Source organism: Adiantum capillus-veneris, chromosome 18, assembly GCF_014529385.1.
Source record: "Adiantum capillus-veneris isolate H3 chromosome 18, ASM1452938v2, whole genome shotgun sequence".
NCBI classification, from domain to species: domain Eukaryota; kingdom Viridiplantae; phylum Streptophyta; class Polypodiopsida; order Polypodiales; family Pteridaceae; genus Adiantum; species Adiantum capillus-veneris.
In genome coordinates this window covers 105,967,895-105,980,483 of record NC_140948.1, presented here as the reverse complement: position 1 = coordinate 105,980,483, position 12,589 = coordinate 105,967,895, and the positions used below count along the sequence as shown (strand labels likewise).

The 12,589-nt window shown below is 44.0% G+C and overlaps 1 protein-coding gene across 5 annotated transcripts in view; it reads left to right on the top strand.

Moving 5' to 3' along the window:
• Positions 1-12,589, top strand: part of LOC147436143 (uncharacterized) — a 123,484-nt gene that overhangs the window by 68,485 nt on the left and 42,410 nt on the right. Inside the window, exons 6-8 of one of the 5 annotated variants that reach the window (XM_086489058.1) lie at positions 7,515-7,856; positions 8,018-8,233; positions 8,717-8,892. The exons of 1 other annotated variant lie outside the window; for it this stretch is intronic. In XM_086489058.1, coding sequence (XP_086345184.1) covers positions 7,515-7,856; positions 8,018-8,233; positions 8,717-8,892 — 734 coding nt within the window. The remainder of the gene's footprint in view (positions 1-7,514; positions 7,857-8,017; positions 8,234-8,716; positions 8,893-12,589) is intronic. 3 more of the 5 variants (XR_015185159.1, XM_086489057.1, XM_086489059.1) reach the window with 3 other exon arrangements.

The following is a 12,589-nucleotide window of genomic DNA, read 5'->3' as shown; positions in this document are numbered from 1 at the left end:
CTAATGTGACCACTAAAGATCATGTTCGGCTAGGCAATGGGAAGACATGTGAGATCTTAGGTGTTGGAGATGTACAATTGAAGTTTCAGAATGGCTCTTCTTTCACGCTGAAGAATGTGAGACATGTTCTCGCAATTACAAAGAGCTTGATCAGCACAGGTTTACTTGATGATGCCTGCTACGTCACCACTTTTGGACAGAACATGTGGAAGATATCCAAGGGTTCTATGACAGTAGCACATGGAGTAAAGTCTGGAGGACTTTACATGATTTATGTATCAAATGTCTCTAAAAATGTAATCAATGTAACAGAGCAGCCGAACGTTTCTTTGTGGCATAGCCGGTTAGGACATATGTCCAAGAAGGGAATGGAAATTTTGTCTCGTTCTGGTTATTTGCCTGGCTTTTCATTTAATGATTTTGAATTCTGTGAACATTGTCTGTATGGTAAGCAAACACAACAGCCACATAAGCATAGAAGCAGTAGAAGAGATACACAGTTGGCACTTGTTCATATTGATTTGTGTGGACCTATGCCTAACCTATCTCTAGGGGGAGCTTCTTACTTTATGACATTTATAGATGATTACTCGAGGAAAGTATGGGTTTACTTTCTCAAGCACAAGGATGAAGCGTTTAGTGTTTTCAAAACGTTTGTGACACTTGCCGAGAATCAGAGTGGCAAGAAGCTTAAATGCTTACGCACTGACAATGGTGGAGAGTATGTTTCAAAGGCCTTTCAGGACTTTTGTGAGTCAAAAGGTATAAAACATGAACTTAGTGCTCCTTACAATCCTCCTCAAAATGGTGTTGCTGAGAGGATGAATAGGACCATACAAGAGAAGGTCAGAAGTATGTTGTCTAATGCACAATTGCCAAATGGGTTTTGGGCTGAAGCTGTATCAACAGCTGTTCATCTTGTAAATAGATCTCCTAGCAAGGTTTTGCAGAAGGATTCAGTGCCAGCGATGGTATGGTCAGGCAAAATGCCCTCATACAAGCATCTCAGAGTCTTTGGCTGTGAGGCATATACTCACGTTCCAAAGGAATTTAGGAACAAACTTGATCCAAAGAGTAGAAAGTGCATCTTTCTAGGCTATGGTAATTCTGGTGAGATGGGGTACAGACTTTGGGATCCCGAATCCAGAAAGGTTGTCCGCAGCAATGATGTTCACTTTAATGAATCCAAATATCATTCTAAACCAGAGAGGGTTGAGGAGATTAGAAGAGTTGTCTTCCAAGAAGATGGACCTGCACGTGCAGGACAAAATGTCAGGGCTCAAGAGGAGCAAGGGCAGGATAGAGTGGAACCACAGGTTGTGGCTGAGCCTGAGCCACCTATTGTGCGTAGATCTGGACGTGTCACGCGACCTCCTGATAGGTTTGTTCCATCTATGAATTATGTCATGTTGACTGATTGCAATGAGCCTTCATGTTACAAGGAAGCAGTGCAAATGAAGGACTCCGGGAATTGGCAATTGGCCATGCAATCAGAGATGACAGCTCTGCATAAAAACAAGACATGGAAGCTAGTTAAATTACCACAGGGCAAAAAGGCTCTACCTTGTAAATGGGTTTACAGGTATAAGATCACCGCTCATGATAGTCAGCCAAAGTACAAAGCAAGGCTTGTTGCCAAGGGCTTTAAGCAAGAACAAGGGATTGACTTTGATGAAGTGTTCTCTCCGGTGGTCAAGATGACTACATTGAGATGCTTTCTTGCATTGGTTGCCATATTAGATTTGGTGTTGCACCAAATGGATGTCAAGACAGCGTTCTTGCATGGTGATTTAGATGTGGAAATTTACATGCAGCAGCCAGAAGGGTTTGTTGAGAAAGGCAAGGAAGATTGGGTATGCCAGTTGTTAAAGAGTCTTTATGGCTTAAAACAATCACCGAGGACATGGTACCATAAATTCCACAAGTTTATGCTTTCTCAAAGCTACAAACGTAGTGAGTTCGATCACTGTCTATATACAAAGAAGGCTAAGGATGGCAGTTGGCTGATCCTTATTTTGTATGTGGATGACATGTTGATTGCTGGCAAGCACTTGGAAGAAATTTCAGCTTTGAAGTCAAAGATGGCAAAATCGTTTGACATGAAAGACATGGGTGAGGCAAGTCATATACTTGGTATGCGCATTGAGAGAGACAGATCAAAGAAGTTGATTTGGTTATCTCAAACAGAGTATATTGACAAGGTTTTGCAACGTTTCAATATGGAGAAGGGAAAGGCACTGAGTGTTCCACTGCCACCATATGTGAAACTTAGCAAACAAGATTGTCCTGTGTCTGAGGAAGAACATACTGAAATGGATAAGATTCCATATGCGTCTGCAGTGGGTAGTTTGATGTATGCAATGATTGCTACTCGCCCAGACATTGCATTTGCAGTGGGAGTAGTAAGTCGATACATGTCAAACCCAGGCAAGAAACATTGGGAGGTAGTGAAAGGAATATTGAGATACCTGAAAGCTACAAAGAGTATGCGTATATGCTATGGGAGTCAAGAGCTAAGTGTAAAGGGTTTTACAGACTCAGATTATGCAGGTGACTTAGACAATCGAAGGTCTACGTCAGGGTATGTCTTTACATTGGCTGGTGGAGCAGTATCATGGCGTTCTAGATTACAAGATTGTGTTACTCAGTCTACTACAGAGGCTGAATATGTTGCAGCATCAGAGGCATGCAAAGAATCAATTTGGCTTAATCGACTAGTAATAGATTTGGGAATCAAAAAAGAGATGCCTGTGTTATATTGTGATAGTCAAAGTGCTATACAATTGGCTCGCAATCCAGTTTATCACTCAAAGACAAAGCATGTGGATGTGAAGTATCATTTCATCAGGGAAATGCTCGAGGATAAGCAACTTCAGCTTGTCAATGTTCACACCACAGAAAATCCTGCTGATATACTTACAAAAGGACTTCCCTCAGAGAGCTTTGCGCATTTTCGCAAGCAGTTAGGTGTAGGGTAGTACATCACGTCTCTACATCTCTTGTAAATTAGCTTGTATAGTAGCTTCTCTCACACTTAAAGTACCACATTGGACTTTAAGTGGGAGGTTGTTGGGGTATAAAGCCCAATGTGGTCGCCCAAGTAAGTGGGCGGGCCGCCAGGTATGTACACATATTCTTTTGTAAAAACCTAATAAGAACTCACTATGCTCTATACATTACAGTAGAGCGAGTTCACCATATCGTCGTGCTCTTCTTCTCGCACTCTCTCTCGCGTCGCACTTCCGCTCGTACTCCTTCAATCAAGTCGAAGTGACTCATTACAGCTCCAAGCTACTATTTTAAGTTTGGTCCCATATGTCTCAAACTGTCAGTTGGAGGGTTGGTCCAAAATGATGACCTTTACTCCCCTGTAGAAAGATAACTTTCCTTCCTTCGTGGCGGCCAAGATGCGTGGCATACATTCCCGCATGTGTATTAGCTGCCTCGGTGTAAGGTCATCCCCTAGAAAGATACCCCAGAGAGAGAGAGAGAGAGAGAGAGAGAGAGAGAGAGAGAGAGAGAGAGAGAGAGAGAGAGAGAGAGAGAGAGAGAGATGAAATGAAATGAAAATTTATATTAAACGTCTTCAAAAGGCCAAAATGACCTATGAAACCAAATTGATACGATCTTGGTGGATCTAATCAATGTTTGGGTAGACAATAAAATGAAGTAAAATAAAAGCTAAAATGAATATCAATGTTCAATGATGCCCGACATCGGGCGCTATCCGAGGATGTGCTGCATCAATCGTTGAAGAGCATCATCAATGTCTGTTTGTAATGTTCCTGAATTTTTATCCATAAATTTTTCTTCCATTCAAGGCTCTTATTCTAAGTTTTGGAGCATTTTTAAGCGTATCAATAATTAGGGATTTGTTCAAGACAATCAGTTCTGAAATCAAACATTTTATGCGCAAGTTATGTTAATTCTATGGTATATATCGTGAAACATTGAAGGGAAGATGGGGTGGTTCAAGCAAGCCAAGTGCTTCACATGGGGAGAGGTAGGACGCAAATAAAATTGATAGCGTGTTTGATTCGAGAGATTGAAGATAACCGGAGACTTCTAAGGCTGCAGTAGAACGAAAATGCAAGAAAGCCAAAACCATGGTTGGCCTAGTACCCAACATGCTTGGAGTGCACTAGGAAATTGACTCTATGGAGTTATGCAAAACTTGAGGAAGAATCAAAGATCAAGAGGCCTTGAAATTCTTAGATAATGGGGTCAAGGAAAGCTTTCTCTCTCCCAAAGTTGCAGCAAGCTTGGATTGAACCTAGAGGAGATGGGGCCACAATTGGATGCCACTTTGGCAGCACTGGGCCTTGAAGTGGCAGTTACTCCCTTGATTGGCAAGCTTGAGTTACATGTCAGGTTATGTTGGACACGATGGATAGGGGGAAGGGGATACACACCCAAAACACAGATAACAAGCCTCTCTATAGCTCAAGGCAAACACAACATCCCTAACCACTGATTTTCACCTTCACAATTGACAAAAAATCTCTAACACACGCTTATGTTGATGTACCGGCACACACACACACACACACACACACTTCTCAAGAAGCTCCAGCACTTACCACACACCCAAACCTCTATTCCGCACTGCAAACACCCACACTCCTCTCTCTCTCTCTCTCTCTCTCTCTCTCTCTCTCTCTCTCTCTCTCTCTCTCTCTCTCCTGCACAGAAAGACTTCGGTTCGGGGTTGCACCCAACCACACCGACACCGATACCGCAAGCAAAAGACACGAACAACAAGAGGGGAAGTGGGGCTGGGAATAGACACCAAAATGGGGGGCAATGATGAGTTTCTTCTTGCTCAACAACTTACAAAAGACACCATACTACATAGTCGGTCTAGAGCGAGCTCTCTCTGCTCTCCTTCTTCCCTTTGTTCCACAAAGACAAATGGCAAAAAAAAAGCCCGTATAATTCCGGAACAATCCCTTATATGTGGTTACACATTTCTTTTTCAAACAAAAGAAAAAAAAAGGGGGGTTTTTCAACTCGTGCAGCTCCTTTCTAGCCTCTTTTAGAAGTTTTTATTCTCTCCACACAAGTGGCATACCCACTTTAGCAAGCAATGCATGCAACCGCCACATCGGGCACTTTCTACTTTCCATTGCATGTGGACCACCCCCTGGGCACTCCGGTGAAACCCTTGCTCTTCAATTAACACATGAAAAACCCCTTAGCATCGGTTGGTGTTGGATCTCCTCGATGTCCTCCATGGTCAAACACCTGATTTGGTATCGTGCATGGCGCGCCAAAATAATCCGAATCCTTCTCTGTAATCTCTCTCAATGCTAGGATGCCCTCTTCTGTAATCATGGACGCTCACGGTCAATCAGTGTGTCTCTAGTGGAGGTGGGATGTAGAACTTGTCTGTCTAGCTGTCTAGTGGTAATGAAGTAGTCCGTAACCTGTCGCCGAGTTTGTCTCTCTGGTCGCCTCAACAAGCAATCTCTCTGTCTCCTCAACTCAAGCAAGAACAGACCCAAGCATCTCTGTCCTGGTATCCCGTAACTCTGGAAAGTGGTCCAAAACCCTCCTTGAATACAAGCAATGGAATCGCCCGCGAATCTCATAGTATGCGGAGCAATGACATATGTAATGTAGCTCTGTCTCTGGCTCCCTATGGCATACACGACATACCCTGGCCTCAACCGGAATTCCTCTATATTTTCTAGTCTCAATCTCAATTTGGTGTGAGGATGTGCGTATCTGGACAATAGCACATCACATCCCATATGATAAATGTGTATCCATATATCTAGGCTTGACTACAAAGCCATCTGCCGTGCGTGGAGAAAATATTCACTGTAAAAAGCCATCTTCGTGCCCAACTTCTGAGTAGGCTCTATCCAAGTCCTCCTGGTGTCCATCTGAATCAAGTCTTGGCGGATAAATCTAGTAATCTCTGTTCGTGTCACAGTGAGAGAGGGGGTCTCCAAAGAGTACTGGAAGGGAGGCAGTCTGTCCATGCTAAAACCATGCATCTGGAACCAAGAAGTTATTTGTCCATGCCAGCAAGCCGTGTCTCCTTGTAAGGCCATCTGACGGGAAGACTCAAGAGCAAGCCGGGCATATCTGTTTCTAGGAAGGTCCCACAAGCTATGTATGAAAGAAGACTGACCTAGTAAGTGCCTCAATCACCACCGGAGCGGCAACTAGCTCTACTCTAATAATCTCATGAGATACTGAGGCCTTGGCTCTAATCATCATGGAAATCACAGATACCAAGGGCCTCTCCATCCCTTTCTATCCATTAGTGTTGCCAGCTTTTCCGTGACAACCAACTAAGGGGCCCCAAATCTGCACCCCATACATCATAGCTGAGGTCACCAAAGTATCAAAAGCCAAAGTTTGGTTCGAGGTTCTTGAAACTGAACCTGCGAACACATCCTCTCTCAAGTCTGCCCAAGGCTGCATAGGCTCTGGTCAATCTAGTTTCTGCTACTCTTCTCAGTGAAAAAACTGGCCCACTGAAAACTACCCCTTGATAAGTATATGCATCTGTATACTCCAAGGTAAATGTGGGAGCTGACCTCCTGACCCACTGCGGTGTGGTGTGGGAGAGACACGCCTCAAGGTTGCCGGTATGGCTGTCCTCTAATGATGGTGGAAATCTCTGCCCTCCTAGAAGGTTGGTTGGGAGGAGTGCTTATCATCATCCCTAGAAGGCTCAATCATTTCATCCGACTTGAGCTGAGGCACCTTGAGGGTCGTCATCCCTAGAAGGCTAAATCATTTCATCTGACTTGAGCTAAGGCACCTTGAGGGTCGCCTCGACTCTTTGATGCCCAATGTAAGGTGAATCATGGCACTCCGTCAACACTTTCTACGGCAAGGATTGTGTCACACACAACTTTATCTCGTGCATCAAGTAACCATCTTTGACAGTGTAACCCGACATCGTCTTCCCATTCTACAGTCACTCAAAGATAATATCAAAATTTGGATCCAAAGCATACTGTTCCCTCATTGCATCAAACTCGTGATGGACTATGGTTGTGAATGCAGAAAATTGAGGATTGCGAGATAGAGCATCTGCAATCACATTCTTCCTTCCCTTAAGAGAAAAAAATTGGAATCAAAATCGAGATCTGCTCATCTCATCCGCTTGTTGGACAACTTAGCGTAAGAAAGAAAGTATATTAAGCTCGGATGATCCGTCTGCATTGTAAAGTCGTGCTAAAGTGCAACGTAAAATTTCATGAATCCTTGTCTTTCATATAAGATGCCTATTGTTTTGAAGTGATAGCCATCTGCAATTTGTGTACAAGATGCACAAAATAATCTCGATCTAATGAAAACCAAGTTTTTACATGTAAGTGATGGTGCACAAGATGAACCAATTGTGTGCCATTTTCAAGGAGGCTCCTCAAGCTCCGCTTTTCCATTTATCTTGCTTGGTTTGTTTGTTTGTTTCCTTTTTCCATCTGACAAAACATGTCTCATTGCATTTTTTTGCATGGACCTCGCTGTTCATTAATAGTATTTTTCTTTAGGATGTGGAACTGCAAAAAACTGCTGTATTTGGTGCAACAGCTCATCATCGAATCACTTTGCCTCAAGGTCAAAATCTAGTGGATTACCTGGAAGACTTAGATGAAGACACAAATGGCCTCAGGTTCGAATTGTGGAGTGATGTTAGGGACAGTCGAAACAATGCACATTGTCAAGTAGGTCGTGAAGACCTTACAAAATTAGAAGAGAATTTTAAGGCTCTGCTAAAAGATGATCAAATGAGATCTTGTCAGAGAGAAAAATGCATTGGCAGTGCTACTTTACCAATGCAAGAACTTATAGGTTTGGTGGCAAGAGTATATCGGGATCATTTATCACTGAAGGTAGTTTATTGCTTAACATAAAGTAAAATTTGATTATCAATGTAAATCTGGCAAGATGCAACATAAGCCCAAACAAATGAGTATACGCTGACTAGCATCTTTTAGTGTACATCTTTCCTGTAATACCCTGTTATGATTCAAAGGAACAATTGTGAATGCAGATAAGAAGATTATTCGATCTTCCAATCAAGTTTCACAAATGGGTGGAATGTGAAGAAAAAACTTCAAATCTAACCGTTCAGGTGGCGTATGATAGGGTGGACCTTGCTGAAAGCCATCTTTTGGACGGTACGATCTTCTATAATCAAATGAGTGCATCACATCTTCAATTGAAGTCACTTCTAGAGGTGATGGTTTTGGACGTGAAAATTAATCAGGTATTCTTTGTTCGTATCACATACATGTTAAGTTTAAACTAAGACACCAAACAGCATGTTACACTTCGAAGCCCTAGCATAAACAAATGTTTTGCCTGATGGTACCATATCCATATAAAGCCTGAAAAAAATTCAACTTGTCTGGCATCATGCATCCCCCTAGCCTGCTTTAACAATGAGATGATATATGCCTGCGCTTCCCTCCAGCTTGATTGAGTGGGATTTTGAGGAATCATGTAAATGAAGACTATGCATTAAATCAAATAGCCTTGGCCCAAATTTAAGAATAAGTATGTGAGCTTAAGGATAACACCAGCTGAAGTACATATACAATCTTTCTTTGCTTCTTCTTCTATATTCTTTTGCTTGCAATCGATGTATTGCAACCTTTGTGCTGGTTTTAAGTCCCCCAATGGCCACCCCTCCATCATCAATGTTTGTTTCAATCACACCTAAGAGGACCACACTGCTTTCATGCGCAAGGTTAATCTCGTCTCTTGGACAAAAAATGTGACACGGAAGAGGCAGCAGAGGGTGCTAGACCAAGCAATGATGCAGAGGGCAATGGCTTCCTGGAGTGCTGGCAATCTGCAGCAGGGAGGGAGGCAATCTTGGCTGAAAATGCTGCCAGAAGAGAAGGCTGCGATCTTGTCAAAAAGGTGAGCAGGGAAGTGGTTTAGAGAGCAAAACCTCATGTAGTGCATGTCTAACCCTGCTATGCTTCTTAGCTTCAACTTATTCATCGTATCATTCATCCTCAACAAGGTATCACTAAGCTTGACCATGGCTGCACTTTTGTGTATGAACCATCAAGGCTGAAGGTAACTTGAGCCAATACTCCTCTAAGGGGCACCAGAACACTGTTGGGAAAACAAGAACAAGGGGCACCTCTATAGCAATGTCGCCCAATAGGGCTCAAGACGCAAGATCAACACCAGGATGGAAAGAACCCCAACAAAGCCATAACTCAAAGACAAGTGATTCCTTAGGAATTTAGAAGCACACGCCCACCCAAAAGACCACCACCAAAAAGAACCACCTGCCTTGGCATGGAATTACGACACACAACCAATGCACTTGAGGAAAAAAGCTTCCCCCCTCACCAAATGATTCTTCAAAACCACAATTTTGAAGTGTATACACACCACAATACAAGCAAGCTTCCACAACTCACTCTGCACAAACTCCTTGCGTGCTGCCATATCCTATACCTTGCGGGAAACAGACTGTATGAAATCGGCCCGTAGGGCGGTAAACCTAAGCTTTCACCCGTATCTTTACTTGACAAACTTTACTTGGACTTAACGACACAGAGAAACTTCATAATAAACCTGTGACTAGAATTAACACTTCAAACAAACCACGGCTTGGCAATTGGAGTGCTTCCAAGCAGACACCAACACCCTGTAGGCCCCAAAGACTGGCGCCCCTTTTGGTATTTTTTTACTTGATAAACTTTACTTGGACTTAACGACACAGAGAAACTTCATAATAAACCTGTGACTAGAATTAACACTTCAAACAAACCACGGCTTGGCAATTGGAGTGCTTCCAAGCAGACACTGACACCCTGTAGGCCCCAAAGACTGGCGCCCCTTTTTGTATTTTTTTTATTCTTATAAAAGTAGGAAGAAAACCTGCAAGTTTCTACGAGCTGTCCCGCTTTTACTGGGCTGAAAATGACCTACTCTAGCCCGATTTCGGCAGCACAACTGTAGGAAGCTTCACAGGCAAAATCCCCATGCAAAAGGTGATTTTCCCGGCGCATACGAGCACTTTTTCAAATCTGGTGAGAATCGGCAGCACGCTGAATTTTCTGTTTTCTGCCCTGAAAATGCACTAGATCACTTGTATAGTGATCCCCTTGCTTCCTCGAAGCTCTTGGGGGTATTAGCGATCAATTAAGGCTGAAACCTTGAACCTCTAAAAATACACAGCAGATTATTTTATTGTTTTGAGCTTCATTTCGCGTGCTTGTTGCATCCGTAGCAAGCCCTCGTACTTCTGCACCTATAGGGCTACTTGTCCTTTGAATCGGACAAGATTTCTTGCGTGAAATCTCTCTGAGTTTACCTGTACCTGCGGGGGATTAGCAATTAGCTAATCCAATACCTGGACAAGAGGCTCTTGCCTGGGCATACACAAATGAACCCACACAATTGTACATACAGATGGAAAGCCCTTGAGCAGGGCATCATGATTCTGTATTCAAAGGGGGAGAGAAATTCTTGAGAGCAGAATCATTGTGCTACATAAGATAAGGGAGAAGGCAAGGTTCCCATTAAAGCTACGATCACTTGCACCCACTACTCACACACACTGGAGTTCACTTATGAAGCAAATCAGCCCCTTCTCTCTATTAGGGCGCCCCCTCTTCATGCAAATTTGGTAAAATGATCTGGAGCTGCCATGTGTCCACTTTGCCTCTTTTGAGTTAAATTCCTAGTACCCACCAACTTATAAAGTGTAGCGAGGGGCCTAAATGACTTTGAACTGAGCCCAGACACCCTTTTACTGCTTAGATTTCAGTGCAATTGGCCTGATCATCTTGTGGCGACCTGCCCTTTCCGACTGCAGGTGAAGCTCTCGGCCGTCGGCCGTTTCACACTGGCCACACAATGTCCGACCATTTGTGACTTCAAAAAGAGGGTTCCAAAAATCAAATAAAAATCAAGGGAAAGAAACCAACAACTAAGGTTAGTGGTTGCCACAACCTCGTGACATACCCCCCTCTTGAAATCGCAAACCTCCTCGATTGCATGCCAGTATACATGCCATAGATGATTTAGTGTGACTAGCACCCTTTTATCATCACATCATGAAACATAGATACAAATGACTTAATGAAACCTTCATACTTTTGCCATTTCTATCACAATAGAAGTGGACGTTATACCTTTAGCATTGTAGAGTAGTGGACACTTCTATTGCACTGAATCCGTATGTACAGTTGATGTGCTAGCTCCATTGTGACCGCACTTATGAGCATGTTGAGTTGAGGCATACGTAGGTTCTAACCCAATGGCCTCAAGGTAAAGCTGCAATACATTCGATGACTCTAGCAGTTCATACTCTTCTATCCATCTTGAGGCCGTTGTAACCCAACGGCCTCAAGGTAAAGCTACAATACATTCGGTGACTCTAGCAGTTCATACTCTTCCATCCACTTTTTTTTTTCTCGAGAAAAAGATCCTTCCATTTGTTAATAAAACTACCCATAGGGCTACAAACCACCTTTACTAGAGGGCTACATCAAAAACATGGGGAGACTCTCCGAGTGAGAACAAAATATGTACAATGAGGGCTAAATCACAAAATGGGAGGAGAAAAGAGTCAGAGGTGGACGGTAGTGCCATCTGGGTGCACCCTAGACCATGGTGAAGAAAGGCCATGGGCGCCAGAGTTGTAGGAAAGCCTCTCTGCGCTCCCGCATGCGGTCAGAGCTGCCTTGAAGTCTCTCGAACTGACCTCTGAGACTGTGGACCAGCTCCAACAAAAAGTCACGAACAGTCTCTGCCGGTGGGACAAGGCGAGCCTCGAAGATGCGGAAGCAACAGGCCCGCTAAATGAACCAGAGTGTCAGGCCACAGACGAGCTCCCAACACACCTCTTTCTCACTGCACCACTCTTGGGGGGTAAGCTCTGTGGCAAACTAAAGTGTAGGTCGACCCCCCAGGATCACTATCATCCTTCATCTTGCTTGGTGGAGGCTAGCTCAAAATGGAGCGCAGGCTCATGAGGGTGGACCAGGCTGCAGTACCCCAAGTGTATTGTAAGCTCTGTGGCAAGCTGAAGTGTAGGTCGACCCCCCCAGGATCACTATCATCCTGCTTGGTGGAGGCTAGCTCAAAATGGAGCGCAAGGCCCGTGAGGGTGGACCAGGCTGCAACACCCCAAGTGTACAGTCGTGCTGTGGAAAGAGCTTGCATCAGCCAAAGAACTTGAAGCCAATCATGTTGTGCCATGGGGCAGTCCCACATACAGTGAAACTGACTCTCCAAAGGATGGTCACAAGCTGCACAGATTGCCGAAAAGCCAATGTGCACTAGCCAGCCCCCAATTGCTGTAGCTCTGGGTGCAACTAGCCACTGGAACAAAGTGACTCTTCTCGGTTGTCTGGAGTCCCACAACTGTTCCCTAAAACCTGACAAGAACTCAACTGTGAGTCCTCCTCTTGCCAATGAAGTGCTGCAGCAGGACGAGCCTCTCTCCGTGCTGCCAGTATGTGGCGCCCTAGTCAAACTGTGTACTGAAAGATGGGGATCTCAAGGTGAACTGTTGAATAGAAAGGGTCTCTCCAAAACCACTCTCTACGGTCCCATTGTACTCGTGCCAGAGGGCAACTCTTTCAAGCCC